Source organism: Mauremys reevesii, linkage group 10, assembly GCF_016161935.1.
Source record: "Mauremys reevesii isolate NIE-2019 linkage group 10, ASM1616193v1, whole genome shotgun sequence".
NCBI classification, from domain to species: Eukaryota; Metazoa; Chordata; order Testudines; family Geoemydidae; genus Mauremys; species Mauremys reevesii.
The window spans coordinates 33,847,940-33,862,005 of NC_052632.1; the positions used below are offsets into that span (position 1 = coordinate 33,847,940).

At 42.2% G+C, this 14,066-nt stretch overlaps 1 protein-coding gene across 15 annotated transcripts in view; it reads right to left on the reverse strand.

Moving 5' to 3' along the window:
• The window catches only part of ACSBG1 (acyl-CoA synthetase bubblegum family member 1), a 107,730-nt gene that overhangs the window by 76,549 nt on the left and 17,115 nt on the right, over positions 1 to 14,066 (reverse strand). Inside the window, exon 1 of one of the 15 annotated variants that reach the window (XM_039491101.1) lies at positions 968 to 1,147. The exons of the other annotated variants lie outside the window; for them this stretch is intronic. Coding sequence (XP_039347035.1) covers positions 968 to 1,041 — 74 coding nt within the window. The 5' untranslated portion in view covers positions 1,042 to 1,147. Of the gene's footprint in view, positions 1 to 967; positions 1,148 to 14,066 lie in introns of those variants that run through there. 15 annotated transcript variants of the gene reach the window in all.

Genomic DNA, 14,066 nt, shown 5'->3' on the forward strand with positions numbered 1-14,066 from the left:
GCCTCTAGAAATATTAGCTGTCATGTATTCTAGATGAAAAGAAACAAGAACTTAAGGGGTGGGAAGAAAAATAAATCTTAAAAGGGAAATACAAATGGATCTTATTTAAACAAAGTTTTAAGGTGCTGATAATGATTTGTCAGTGCTTAGTGTGAGTGTAGAATAAGGTGTCTATCAGGAACCAAGCTTTCTCATGTATTGGAAAAATCAAGACAATTAATTTCAAGATTCTGAAATTAATTGATATTGGCTGTTGCTCACCCTGAGCAGGCTGCCAGTTCTACAGTACTATTTGCCTCGCTTCACATATATGTATGCTAAAGGAGAAAAAAAATCACATTACGCTGAGAGTGACTGCTGCCCTGAGGTTGAAGTAACTTTTAAGCCATTTTTCAACTCTATACTCTCTTTTGTTTTAGAACTGTTTTGAGTTTTTGTAGAACTACAAATCTTCACATCAGTATTCAGATCACTGCTTTCCCCAATCACTGCTGCACCCATTTCTGGATTTAACAGAAACTGTCTTATGCAGTGAACACTATGCCACTGGACACAGGGTGTTAAAATAAAAAAGCCAGAGACTGTGCAAACTGACCATTTTTGTAAATAAATGCACAACACACACTACAAAGGGACATTCTACGTTACTTCCAGAACAGAATTGGTAAAATTTTGACAATTATGATACTGTGGATAGGACATAGTCTGAACTGAATAATGCTAGTAGCAATAAAATTCAAACAGTCTATGGATTAGCAAAGGAGATTGTCAGTTCAGAATCATTGACACAGTTTTCTTGCTTTCTAGTTTCAACAAAGGACTTTTGTCATTCTGCATTAAATAGTAAAGTTAGCATTGAGTGAATATGGTTCTCAATGACTTTAGCAGGAGCAGAATCAGGTCCTTAGTTTTAAATTTTGTAAACTAAAGATATTGTTTGTTAGTATAAATTCTCAAGTTACTTTACCTTGTTTCGTGGCTTTCTGCAATTTCATTTTCATCTTGCAATTTTTTCTTAAGGGTCTCTTTGCTGCCAGCCATTCTGACAAGCTCTCCACAATAAATATGCTAAAAATTTATCTGGATCAGGCATAAATAAGCTACGGAGACCATTTAAGAAACGAACAGTAACAGGATACTTGTTCAAATAAAGACGTAATGCAGGAGGAGGAGACTAAAGCTTCATTTCTTTCTGATTTTAACATGCTTGAAATGTCTCAGTGCCTGCCAGTTGCTTACTGTTAAAACTTTTCTTTTTTATTCAGTTTTCTGTAATTATACATGCGAAGAATTTCAATGAGACCATAGTTCTTTAAGATGCAAATTTTCTCTTTTGCTAGGATATCTAACCAATCAGTTCACAGCTTACAACAACTGAAGCAATTCTTATTAATTCTAGTTTCAAAATAGAGCATCCAAGTAAACTATTTTCTCCAAGAAAATGCAGATTAATTAAATTAGGATATGACTCTGACCTTCAAGTCAATAAGACATAAGAAACCCTTTCCTGTAAGTGGTAGAGTGCCAACAGCTCCCTTTTACTTCAATTCACAGAACCAGGCCTACCATATATATTGAAAAGGATTCTACTCATCACTAAACTAATAGCCTGCCAGAATTTAAGAAAACTGTGTTTGGCCACTTGGTGAATACATTTATATTGACCCTTTCCTAAATTTATATTATCCCCTTTGCTAGAAGTGTATTATTCCTGAAATACATCCCCAGCACATTGACAATGCAGCACAGTATTCAGTAAGTATCATTCTATCAAGTGCCATTTGAAATGGGGGGTGGCAGGAGAAAAAACCTTGGAGGTGGGTCCCAAGATGTCTCATCTTAACCACCCCCAGAAATTTGTTTGAAAACATGTAATAGCACAATATGAACATTACAAAGGCAAAAAAGTGCATATTTATGGGGCCCAGGATTCAGGAATAAGTATTTTTGTCCAGAGTGATTAAAATCCATCAGTACCAGAGAAATCTCCCTACTTCTTCATTCAGTTTGGTGACCGTTTTCAAAAGGGTTCCTGCAGGGCTCTAGAAAGCCCACTTAAGTTTATTACTGGTTTTCCTAAGCATTACAAGGAAAACGTATATAACCCTGGGCTGAAACCTTATGTGTTAGTTTCAGCTTGGATAATTTTTATTGTAGAATGTAACAAAGCAGCAGGCCATTGCAGACCAAGTGGGCCCTTTGCTTTTGATTGTGGATGTTCAGCTTATTAGAACCCCAGAGTCAAGAGGAATAAATTCCAGACATTTTTTCCCCTCTAAGCGTAATTTTTTCTTCCTCTTATCACCTAAAATGTCTTATCTTCTATGGCAAGTGAAGGAGTCCAGCTAGAGGATCACTGGCTTCTATGGGTGGCTGCTGTCTGTAATTTTGAGTAGTTCAATAACAGGAGTGGACCTCATGGAGGGAGCATGAGTTCTGATTAGAATGCTCTGAAACTAGTCCTCTGAATGAGTGCTAAATTAAAAAAAAAAGAAAAAGAAAAAGCCACCTCAGAGATCTGGTCTTTAAAATATTTTATTTTCTTCAGGTCAGAGGAATAACAGGGAAAACTTGATAACCATCCCCAAATTAAAAGGAAAGTACTGTACTTGGGAAGGAAGCTAAGGGCTTAGTGATTAGCGGGGGTGAAAGGAACCACAGACCTGTCAAATACTTGTTCTTTTCCCAAGCTCAAGACATGAGAAGCACAGTGACAAAGGTAGCTAAACCACTACAGTAGAGAGGATTTATCTGTTTGTTTATTTGTTTGAGAGGTATTTGGTAGAGAAAACTTGTTTTTCTATGGGAAATATAATTGGACTGTATAGCTTTATAGTAACCTCTTTGCAAATTTCTTGCAGTCTCCAGCTAGAGAGGGACCTGTGTCAGAACTGCCAGGCAGCCAGCTGAGGCAGGAACAGATATAAGCTGGAACAGGCTGGATAGCATGGGAAAAGAAACAGGCTAAAGAGTAAGAGCAGGCTGAAGCATCAGCAATGGTGAGCCGGAGCAGTCTGTCAAAATTGGTAGGCAATATGAGCACTCCCAGCCAAGTAGCAGCGTGGATTTGATTTAAATCACGATTTAAATCACTAGTCAGGAAGACTTAATTTAATCATGGATTTCTACATAAAAGTGCATTCTTGTTGGTTGTTATAACCTTAATACATATTCTTCACAACTCAGAGATAGATGTAGGTTTCATTTTTAGAAGGTACACACTATACATTTTTAAGTGATTTATTTTCAGATTAGTTTTACAGCTATATCAGAAAATGAATGATTGTTCTGTTATTTCATTTACCAAAGGTAATTGAAGCAGATATTTATGAAGTCATTGGGAGGTGAACTATCTCCAGTTCAACAGGTTAATCATTAATATTTGGAAGATTTTCTTGCCATGCTGTATTAAGAGGAGAACATCACCAGGCAGACATTTAAATTGTTTTATTTAACTAAAACAATAATGTTATGTATTCTGGATTTTTTTCTTCAACAGCAAACATATAGCATTTTAACAAAACAAGTATATAATTTTTTGAATTTAGTTAAACATTCAAGTTTTTTAAAATAAGGTTTGTTTTCGTTAAAATTGTTTTTAACTAAAATAGTTAAATGAAATTTAAAAAAAAAAATTAAATTGACTATGTCAGCCAGGTCAACATGAGAAACTTAAAATATTGGCTTCTGCAGCTAACTCAGTCATCATCTTCATTTTTCTTTTTGTTCATAATCTGGAAAAGAAAAACAGGCTTTCCTGCTTTTTCAGGTCCCAAATGATTTCTCAATTTGGAATGAAGTACTCCAAAGGAAGAAAATATCTTTCTACACTGGCAGAAGAAGCTACTGCTGTTAAAAGTGAGATTATCACTTTAACAGTCTCTGAATCCAAGTGCTTAAATGATTTCCACCAGTCCACTGGCGTGATGTTCTTTAAAACATCATCAGCAAACACATATTTCTTGAATGGTTGACCCTTAGCTCTGAAGTTTAATATAGTTGGCATTATGGAGGGATGACTGCTGGATGTCCATGTCATAGCCAGCTCCTCTCCTTCAGCAGTTAAGGTTTGATCCTGATACCAAGTATTGAGAATATTTGCAAGAAAATGAGCTGGAGATATTGCTTGTCCCATTTGTTTTTTTAATGCTTGTAATTTAACTCTGTCATTGCATATTTTTCTTTTTAAGATCTCATTCAGTTCCCTCCAAATTTCAACAGTGTCAGCAATAAAACAGCTATTTCCCTGCATTTTGTTCAAGGCTATAGAAATAGGTTTCAGAGTACTTAGTTCAACATTTCTCTTATGCCCAATGTGGAGAACTTTGTTTGTGACAGTGCCATCTATTTTTTTCACGATTTTGTTCACAAACTGTCATCAGATTAGGCCAGTTCTTGATATGCTGCTCAAAACAGTCCACTACTGAGTTGCATCGCACATCTTACAGGAGAGTTAGCTTAGTTCATCCCACTTTTTTCAGAGCAGCTGCTGCAAAGTGGTTGTTACGGAAGTATTTTGAAATTTCAGCAACATTAGCCTTTATTTCTGGAACACTGAAGTCTTTGGCTAGGAGATGCATCAAACGAGCACTGCAACTGTATGTTATTAGCTTGGGACTCTCTTCACTCTCTTCTAAATTTCTTCTAATCTTGGATACATTTGCAGCATTGTCTGTGACCAAGCTGCATACTAGACATTTGAATTTTTTTTCACAGTTCGTTACAGCTTTTACTGCTACTTATTGTAAGTATTCTGCTGTGTGTGCATTTCCTGATGTATCAATTGTTTCTGTAAGGAAGACATTCCCTTCTTATGTTATTACACAAGCACATACAACAAGATCATTGTGGACATTGCTCCACTCATCAAGACTCAGGTTAACAATTTCACCCTCTAGACCTTTTGCTCATTGCTCAATTTCTCTTTCATATACTTTATCCAGAAATTTGCCTGCAACATCTGCTCTGTTGGGTGGACTGTATCCTGGTCTTAATGACTGAACCATGTTAATGAAGTGTAGGTTCTCAATCATACGGAAAGGAGAGTGTGTTGCATAAACAAATGGGGCAATTTTTTCATCAATTATCCCTTTTTGTAATCTGCTGGTTCTTATCACAAACGCATCTATGGTTGTTTCTGGATGATGGAGATTTTTTTTTCTTTTTGCTACAGGTGATATACTGTGGCTATGTGACATACATGATGTGACTGAAACACTATCATTGGCAGATAACTCTGAAATGATAGAAAATGACGATGATCTTGAAGGTGGATAGTCTTCAGAATCCTGTATGTTGAGGATGGATTCTCCTAAACAAAATAAGTCAATGCAGTTTTTTAATTATTATTACCATACTGCTCATTTAGTATTACTTATTGCATTCACTGACACTCAGTACTACTTTAAAGGTGAAATTATAAAAGGAAGATCTGCCTATTTCAGCTATTTATCTTTTATCACAACTGCATCTAAAATGGTAGCTCCATAGAGTAACAACTACATTTTTTGCTCAAACATGAGAATTCAAGAATAGTCCAGAAGGAAGACAAGCAGTCCTTAAGGAAGAAGTATGAAATAAAAAAGTTTACCAACCTGAAGATCCTGCATGTTCAGACATGTTCCTTTCATCATCTTCAATGCAGCTTCCTCCTGAGAAGGAACACTTCCCATGATGTTGTTTCATTCGAGTAACCAGGCCTTGCATTTCTTTGTTGCACTGTTTGCATTTTGCACGCATGCCTGTCTTATCCACAGGTAGAGGGACTTCATTAAAATATTCCCAAACTGGGTCTCTTTTACGGCCTGCTGCCATTATAGGTTTTCCCTTCAAGTGAGAGAATGGTATGATAGATCTCAAATCAATGAAGGCTACACTCAGAAAGACCTCAAGACTTCTGGAATATGCTGCTCAAACAGTTTCACTTTTGTTTCTACTGCCTGTCCCTTCCTTCTCACATTTATCTCCAGACTTCGTCTCCTTGTCCAGATCTATTCTATCCCCAATAATCTTCTAGTCATTGAACTTTTAGAAACTTTGCACTTTTAGAGAAAGGTACACCCATTTGCAGAGAGACAATAGGGTTGAGGTCTGTTATTTCTCACCTCTATATATTATTTATTTATGTATTAAAAAACATTTTTGCTGTTAACAAGCATGTTATCTCTGGAGACACAAATCCACAGTTTGAGAACTGCAAAACTAAGTATCTCTGATGGTAGCTTCTAGACTGAGCACTGAATCCTATTGGGTAGACATAAAGATTAACCTAAATAATCTATACAGAAGCCCCTGAAACCCCATAAAATTGGGTCCTTAATCCATGAACTATTGGAGCTCATTTACAAAACTTTTCTTAAGCATTACATTAATATATTGTCTCATACTATAGAATTAGAATTTATAATCCCTATTCCATAATGAGATATCTTTGAGCTATAATGTATCTTAATAAAAATATCTTTAGATAGGTTTTTTTGCTTGAAAAGCATTTGATCAAAAAATCTGATTTAAATTTAAAAAAATTGATTTTTTAATTTTTTTAAAAAAATCATTGATTTTTATCTACTCTGCCAAGTAGTCACATTTGAGTAGCCTAAAGAGACTGTTTCCCTTGGGATCACCTGCCCTGAGGGGGGACTGGGTGAACCCTGGTTGAATGGGGAAGGGTCTATCACAAGAGCTGCAGGTAATTGCCTCTAATGACTCATCACACTCTCTGGCTCTAGGATAACTCTGAGGCTTAAGCAGATTTAGGCTGAGAGGTAACTGAGGGATGATTCATCAGATTTAAGACGGCTCAGGCTCAACAGATAACACAGGTTTAAGAATCTCACAGCTTGTCTACACTTACAGGGCTACAGCGGCATAGCTGCAACATATAGTGAATATGCTACCTATGCCAACAGGACAGCTTCTCCCATGAGCATAGGTATTCTCCACCTCCTTGAGAGGCAGTAGATATGTTGATGGGAGAAGACCTCCCATCGACATAACACTGTTTACACTGGGAGTTAGGTCAGTATAACTGTGTCACTCAGGGGTGTTAATTTTCCACACCTCTGAGCTATATAGTAATACCAACAAAGTTTGTAGTGTAGACCACGGCTCTGGCTCAGAGGTAATTCGTCACATCCTGACAGCCTAATCAGAGTGTCATGAACAAGACCATGTAATAGTATGAACAATACAAATCTGTACTTAATTTGCTAGTGTAGTTCCTACACCACATTTCTAGCTCCTCTTCCAGTTGTATTAAATAACACTTCCTTACAAACAAGGGTAACTTGAAGCATTCAAGAAGGAAGGACCTGTACCTTCATGCTTTACATGCAACAGTCTATGTTATGTGACTAGCTTGGTCATTTTGTTGTATACCTGTATTTGTCCATTTTAGATATTTCCAAGGCACTTATTTTATCAACATGATAGCTAAACAACAGACATCAGAATAAAATGAGAGTTATCCTATATGCATCAAGTGGAAAATAGACACTTGGACTGCTTTATGTACATCTATGCTATAAAGAGGGACATTTGGGGAGACAGACAGGGCCGGTGCAAGGAGGTTTCGCGCCCTAGGCGAAACTTCCACCTTGCACCCCCCCGCACTCTGAGGCACCCTCCCTCCACTCCCTCCACCCTGAGGTGTCTGCCCTTGCAGCAGCAACCCACCCCCACGCCGTGGCTGCTTCACTTCTCCCGCCTCAGGTGCCACAAGCCTGGGAGGCAGGAGAAGTGAAGCAGCCATGGCATGCTCGGGGAGGAGGCGGGGCAGGGGTGAGCTGAGGTGGGGAGTTCCCCTGCGTGCCGACCCCCCCTTACTTGCTTACTTACTTACCCCTGCCCCAGCTCCATCCGCCTAAATGCTGGCGGCGACCGGGGTGGCCGAAGATCTGGCCGCTGCAGTCGCTGCCAAAGAAAATGGCGCCCTCCAAATCCCAGCGCCCTAGGCGACCTCCTAGGTCACCTAAATGGTTGTACCAGCCCTGGAGACAGAAGCTATGTCCCTATTTCCACTGAAACACAAACTGGACTCAAAGAGCTTTTCAGAGGAGCAGTGTGATAAAAATGATAGTTTTGCTTAAAAAATATATAGGATTCCCTCTCCTAAACTGCAATAGTTAACATGTACATTTATGTAATTTGCATGAAACTGCTGATGGTGGCATGCTCTCTGATTCCTGCCCTTGATAGGCCAGTGTTGTATATGAACTACAATAACTTGCAAATACTATATACAGGCAATAGAGGATACCCTCACCTATTTCTACTACCCTGTCACTGCAGCTGGAACACGGGGATGACCTAGTAGCCATTAGTCAGAAGATGCATCATTTACCTCACAAAATTCACCTTTCCAGCCACAAGCATACTCAGCCACACCTACAAACACTCAATAGCTCACTTCCTGTAACGTCTCCTCCTAAAACCTGCTTCCCTGCCTCACCATGCCTCTAAGGCAGGAACTGCAGTGCCCTTATGAAAAGTGCCTTGTGATTTCCTGGGAATTACTTGGGAATAAGCTGCAGGGGTTCTGGAACAACTTTTATAGTGGGGTGCTGAGAGTCACTGAGCCAAACTGTAAACCCTGTATATAATGGAAGCCACTTCAAGCCAGGGAGTGCTGTAGCACCCCCAGCATCTATGATAAGTTGAATTTTAAAAATAAATGACCACAAAACGTCCTTGGAGTTGAGTATCATTTACAGTTCACCCTAATTAATGAAGGTTATATTTCAAAGAAAAAAAGGTACTATAGAGTTATATTTATTAAATTACATATGCATCATTAGGAAGAAAAAGTAGATGTGTATGTAAATCAGGGGAAAGAAACAGATAGTTTTTTCTAATCTAGGCAATTGAAGAGGGAAAGACCATTCTGTTAGATCAGAGTGGCAGTTGGCCTGAGGCGAGAAAGGCCTAGAAGACACAGCTACTTTGTGCTGAAGGGCCTGAGGGCTTGTCTACACTTACTGGAGGACTGATGCTGCAGCAATCGATGCATCAATGGTCGATTTAGCAGGGTCTAGTGAATTTTGGCCCACTAAAACAACCACCAATTGCTCTCCTGTCAACTCCTGTACTCTAACTGATCAAAAAGAGTAAGGGGAGTCGATGGGAGAGCATCTCCCATTGACGTTGCGTAGTGTGGACCCCGTGGTAAGTAGATCTAAGCTACGTCGATTTGAGTTACGCTATTCATGTAACTCAAATTGCCTAGCTTAGATCAACTTTTCCCTTTAGTGTAGACAAGGCCTGAGTTAGTTCCAAATAAATACCCTAAAGTGAATCTTTACATTTGTCTTCAGTTATTCATTCATCTAGTTATCCTGTCTAAAGCACTAAGCCACTTAGGGGTATGTTTCAGCATTTCTTTGGCCAGTAGAACTCGCAGTGTGAAAGCAGGAATGTTTTCTCCCAGTTGTTTTATTATTATTAATTATTTATTAAAGATTTTCATGCACTTTAATTAAAACTTTCCTTAGACTAGTACTTCTAAAGATGGCGGTCATACATCCTGTACTGCTTTAAGTGTCTTGAATCAAAGAGCATTGTCTGATTGATCTTAAAGCTATAGTTTTGACCTTCCCTTCAATGCTGGTTGCTTCTAAACAAACAGCTTCCATAAGAGAGCTGCCTCCTGATCAAGATGTCCTTTTCTGGTATTTATCCAGGGGAAATACCCCATTTGCAGTACCACTACACATATCGAATCTATCTTTTTACAAGATCTTTTCTAAGTCACCCTTAATTGAGGCTGAAAAAATGTTCATAGCTGGAAAATAATATTAGAGGGCTTTTCCCCTCAGATTGTAGAATTACTCTATCAGTTCAGATTTGGACTGCAGAAGCAACCATTCACCGACAGGGGCGGCTCCAGGCACCCGCACGCCAAGCGCGTGCCTGGGGTGGCAAGCCACGGGGGGTGCTCTGCCGGTTGCCACAAGGGCAGCAGGCAAGTTGCCTTTGGCGGCATGCCTGCGGAGGGTCCGCTGGTCCTGCAGCTTCGGCGGACCTCCCACAGGCAAGCCGCCGAAGGCAGCCTGCCTGCCGTGCTTGGGGTGGCAAAATACCTAGAGCCGCCCCTGTTCACAGAGCAGGGAGGTTGCTCGAAGTGTCTGATACTGAGAAGGTTACTTACCTGTGCAGTAACTGTGATTCTTGTTTTCAGAGGGGTAGTCGTGTTAGTCTGTATCAGTAAAAACAAAGAGGAGTCCTTGTGGCACCTTAAGGGTACATCTACACTACGGGACTATTCCGAATTTGCATAAACCGGTTTTGTAAAACAGATTTTATAAAATCGATTGCGCGCGGCCACACTAAGCTCATTAATTCGGTGGTGTGCGTCCACGGTCTGAGGCTAGCGTCGGCTTCTGGAGCGTTGCACTGTGGGTAGCTATTCCCTAGCTATCCCATAGTTCCCGCAGCCTCCCCCGCCCCTTGGAACTTCCGGGTTGAGATCCCAGTGCCTGATGGGGCAAAAATCATTGTCGCGGGTGTTTCTGGGTAAATGTCGTTAGTCACTCCTTCCTCTGGGAAAGCAACGGCAGACAAGCATTTCGCGCCTTTTTCCCCTGGATTGCCCTGGCAGATGCCATAGCATGGCAATCATGGAGCTTGTTTTGCCTTTTGTGACTCTCACCGTATGTGTACTAGATGCCACTCACAGAGGCGATTCAGCAGCGCTACACAGAAGCATGCTTTTGCTTTTGCATGACAGCAGAGATGGTTACCAGTCATACTGCACCATCCAAACCCTTCCACAAATTGGAACTAAGGATAATGTGATGTGGCCGTTAAAAAAGCTAATGCGGTCTTGGGTTGCATTAGGCGAGGTATTTCTAGTAGGGATAAGGAGGTGCTAGTCCGAGACCTCATTTGGAGTATTGTGTGCAGTTTTGGTCTCCCATGTTTAAGAAGGATGAATTCAAACTAGAACAGGTACAAAGAAGGGCCACTAGAATGATCCGAGGAATGGAAGGCCTATGAAAGGAGACTTGAGGAGTTTGTTTTCCTTAAACAAAAGAAGGATAAGAGCAGATATGATTACACTCTTTAAATATATCAGAGGATAAATACCAGGAAGGAGAAGAATTATTTCAGCTCAGTGCTAATGTGAACGGATATAAACTGTCAGTCAGGAAATTCAGGCTTGAAATTGTTTCTAACCATCAGACCTCCATGACTTTAAGATTAAGCTAGATAAGTTTATGGAGGATGGTATGATAGGATAATGCCACACTGGTAAATAGTACAATGGGTCAATGGTATGATATAACCTTTTCCAGAGGGTTTGGCTGGAGAGTCTTTCAGCTGACCGCCATATTTGGGGTCGGGAAGGAATTTTCCTCCAGGAAGATTGGCAATGGCCCTGGAGGTTTATGTGGCCTGCATCTTGCAGGAGGTCAGACTAGATGATCATAATGGTCCCTTCTGATCTTGAATTCTATGATTCTATGATTCTATGATCATGGCTACCAGTCCTTTTGTACCATTTGCTGCTGTCATAAGTGCCCCTGGCTGCTCTTAGCCAGGGGCGCAAAAGCCAAAATTGGGAATGACTCCCTGAGTCAATCCCTCCTTTTTGGTATCTAAAAATAGAATCAGTCCTGCCTAGAATATAGGCAAGTGTACTAGATAACCACTGTATCATAGAACCAGAGAGCACAGCTGCTCTGTGTCAGATCCTGCAGAAACTATGATCTGTATGCTATTCACAGGGGGTGCTCCTGTAACAACCCCACCTGTTGATTCCGTTCTTCCCCCAGCCTTTCTGGGCTACCGTAGCATTGTCCCCCCACTTGTGTGATGAAGTAATAAAGAATGCAGGAATAAAAAGACATGGTGACTTGTTAGTGAGAAATGAGTGGAAGGCAGCCTCCAGCTGCTATGATAGTCCAGACAGGACATTAAGCAGTGTGTAGGAGAGAAGCCCAGCATACCTCTGCTAGTCCAGGGGCAACTGAATCTGTTCTTTACACATGAAGGGTGGGGGCTGATGGAGCTCAGCCCCCTGTTGCTATGATGACGATGGTTACCAGCCATACTGCACCATCCACCAGAAAAAATTAGGGCCAGGCGCCCTTGATCGACCTGACGGATGCTAGTCAGCATGGTTACTGCCCCATGTGCCAATAGGCTGATGACGAGGACGGTTACCAGTCCTTTTGTACCATCAGCCACCCATGGCAGGGGGGGAGTAAGGATGTTGGTGTTGACGGCTTAAGCATCGTGTCTATCTGCAGCATTCAGTAAAGATAGGGTGACATGTAAAAGAGTCAGAGGATTGTTTTCCCTTTCGCTTCTGGGGGTGGGGGGGGTGAGTAGATTGCCAAGCTATGCCCTGACCCACCACGGACACTGTGTTTGACCCTAGAAGCATTTGGAGCTCAGCCAAGAATGCAAATACTTTTCGGAGGCTGCAGGAACTGTGGGATAGCTTCAGTCCTCCAGTCCATGAGCGTCCATTTGATTCTTTGGCTTTCCGTTACGCTTGTCACGCTGCAGTGCGCTGAGTCCCTGCTATGGCGTCTGTCTGGAGATTTTTAAAAAAGGATTCTGAATTTCATCTTCTGTAACGGAGCGCTGATAGAACGGATTTGCCTGCCCTTACAGCGATCACATCCGCATGGTCCGTGCTGGAGCTCTTTCTTTATTTTGATTTTGGACTGCATCGCCACCCGTGCTGATCGGAGCTCCACGCTGGGCAAACAGGAAATATTCAAAAGTTCGCGGGGCTTTTCCTGTCTACCTGACCACTGCATCCGAGTTCAGATTGCGGTCCAGAGCAGTCACTGCTGCACTGTGGGATAGCTCCCGGAGGCCAATACCGTCGATCAGCGTCCACACTAACCCTAATCCGATATGTTAATACCGATACTAGCGTTACTCCTCTCGTTAGGGAGGAGTACAGAAACCGGTTTAAAGAGCCATTAAAATCGATATATGGTGCCTCCTAGTGTGGACGGTTGTGGCATTAAATCGGTTTTACGCTCCTAAAACCGGTTTAAACGCCTAGTGTAGACCAGGCTTTTGAGACTAACAAATTTATGCCCAAATAAATTTGTTAGTCTCTGTGATTCTTGGAGATGTGTGTCCCTATGGGTGCTCCACTCTAGGTGCGCTTGCGCCCCCTGTGCTTCAGATCAGAGATTTTAAGTAGCAGTGTTCACTCAGCCTGCATATGCACTCTTCCCATCTCGTGCCTTGCATCAGGGCTACATAGCTCTGTATGGGCAAATCGCGCTCAGATCCTTCTCTGCCACAGTGCTCATTGGAAAGAACTCCAAAGCAGAGGGAAGGAAGGCCGGTAGTGGAGCACTGTGGTGGGGCGGCTGCCCCATACAGGTAGATGGAGGCTTAAAGCAGCCCTCAGGGAGGCTGAGCAAAACCCAACCAATGAGAGGAGGGCTTATAAAGAGCCAGTCAGGAGAAGGTTTGTTGGAGCAGCCAATCAGGGCCAAGGAGGGCCATATAAGAAGGGCTGCTCAACAGAGCAGAGTCAGTCTCTCCCTGAAGTGCAAGGGAGAAGGACTGGCACCTTAGAGGCAGAGGCAGAGGCAGAGGCAGAGGCAGAGGCAGAGCTGGGCAGGGTCAGGGGAACAATAGGAAGCTCCAGTCTGAGAACTGCCAGACTGAGACCCCTGATACAAAGGGCCGGGAATGTGCTAGGGCTAAGGAAAAGTGGCCCAGGGAAATAGGTGGTAGAAGTTGGAGAAGTGGCAGCACATGGCTGCTGGCTATAGGGTCCTTGGGCTGGGACCTGGAGTAGCAAGCAGGCCTGGGTCCCCCACCCTCCTTCCCCCTACTTGCCACTGAGGGGAGTGTCCAGTGCATGGACTGCAGTTTACCACTGAGGAGGGTGGCCAGACCAGAGACTGCAGTGTTCCATCAAGGCAAGTGGCTGGACTGAGGACTGTTGGGTCCCCCAGAAGGGGGGAGAGAACCGAGTGGGGCACAGCCAGAGGGCTGTGTCCAGAAGAGGACGCTGCAGTCTGGGGAGCGACGTGGGTCTTAGAGGTGGAGCAGAAGTGACAGCGGTGAGACACCACTGGAGGAAAGCG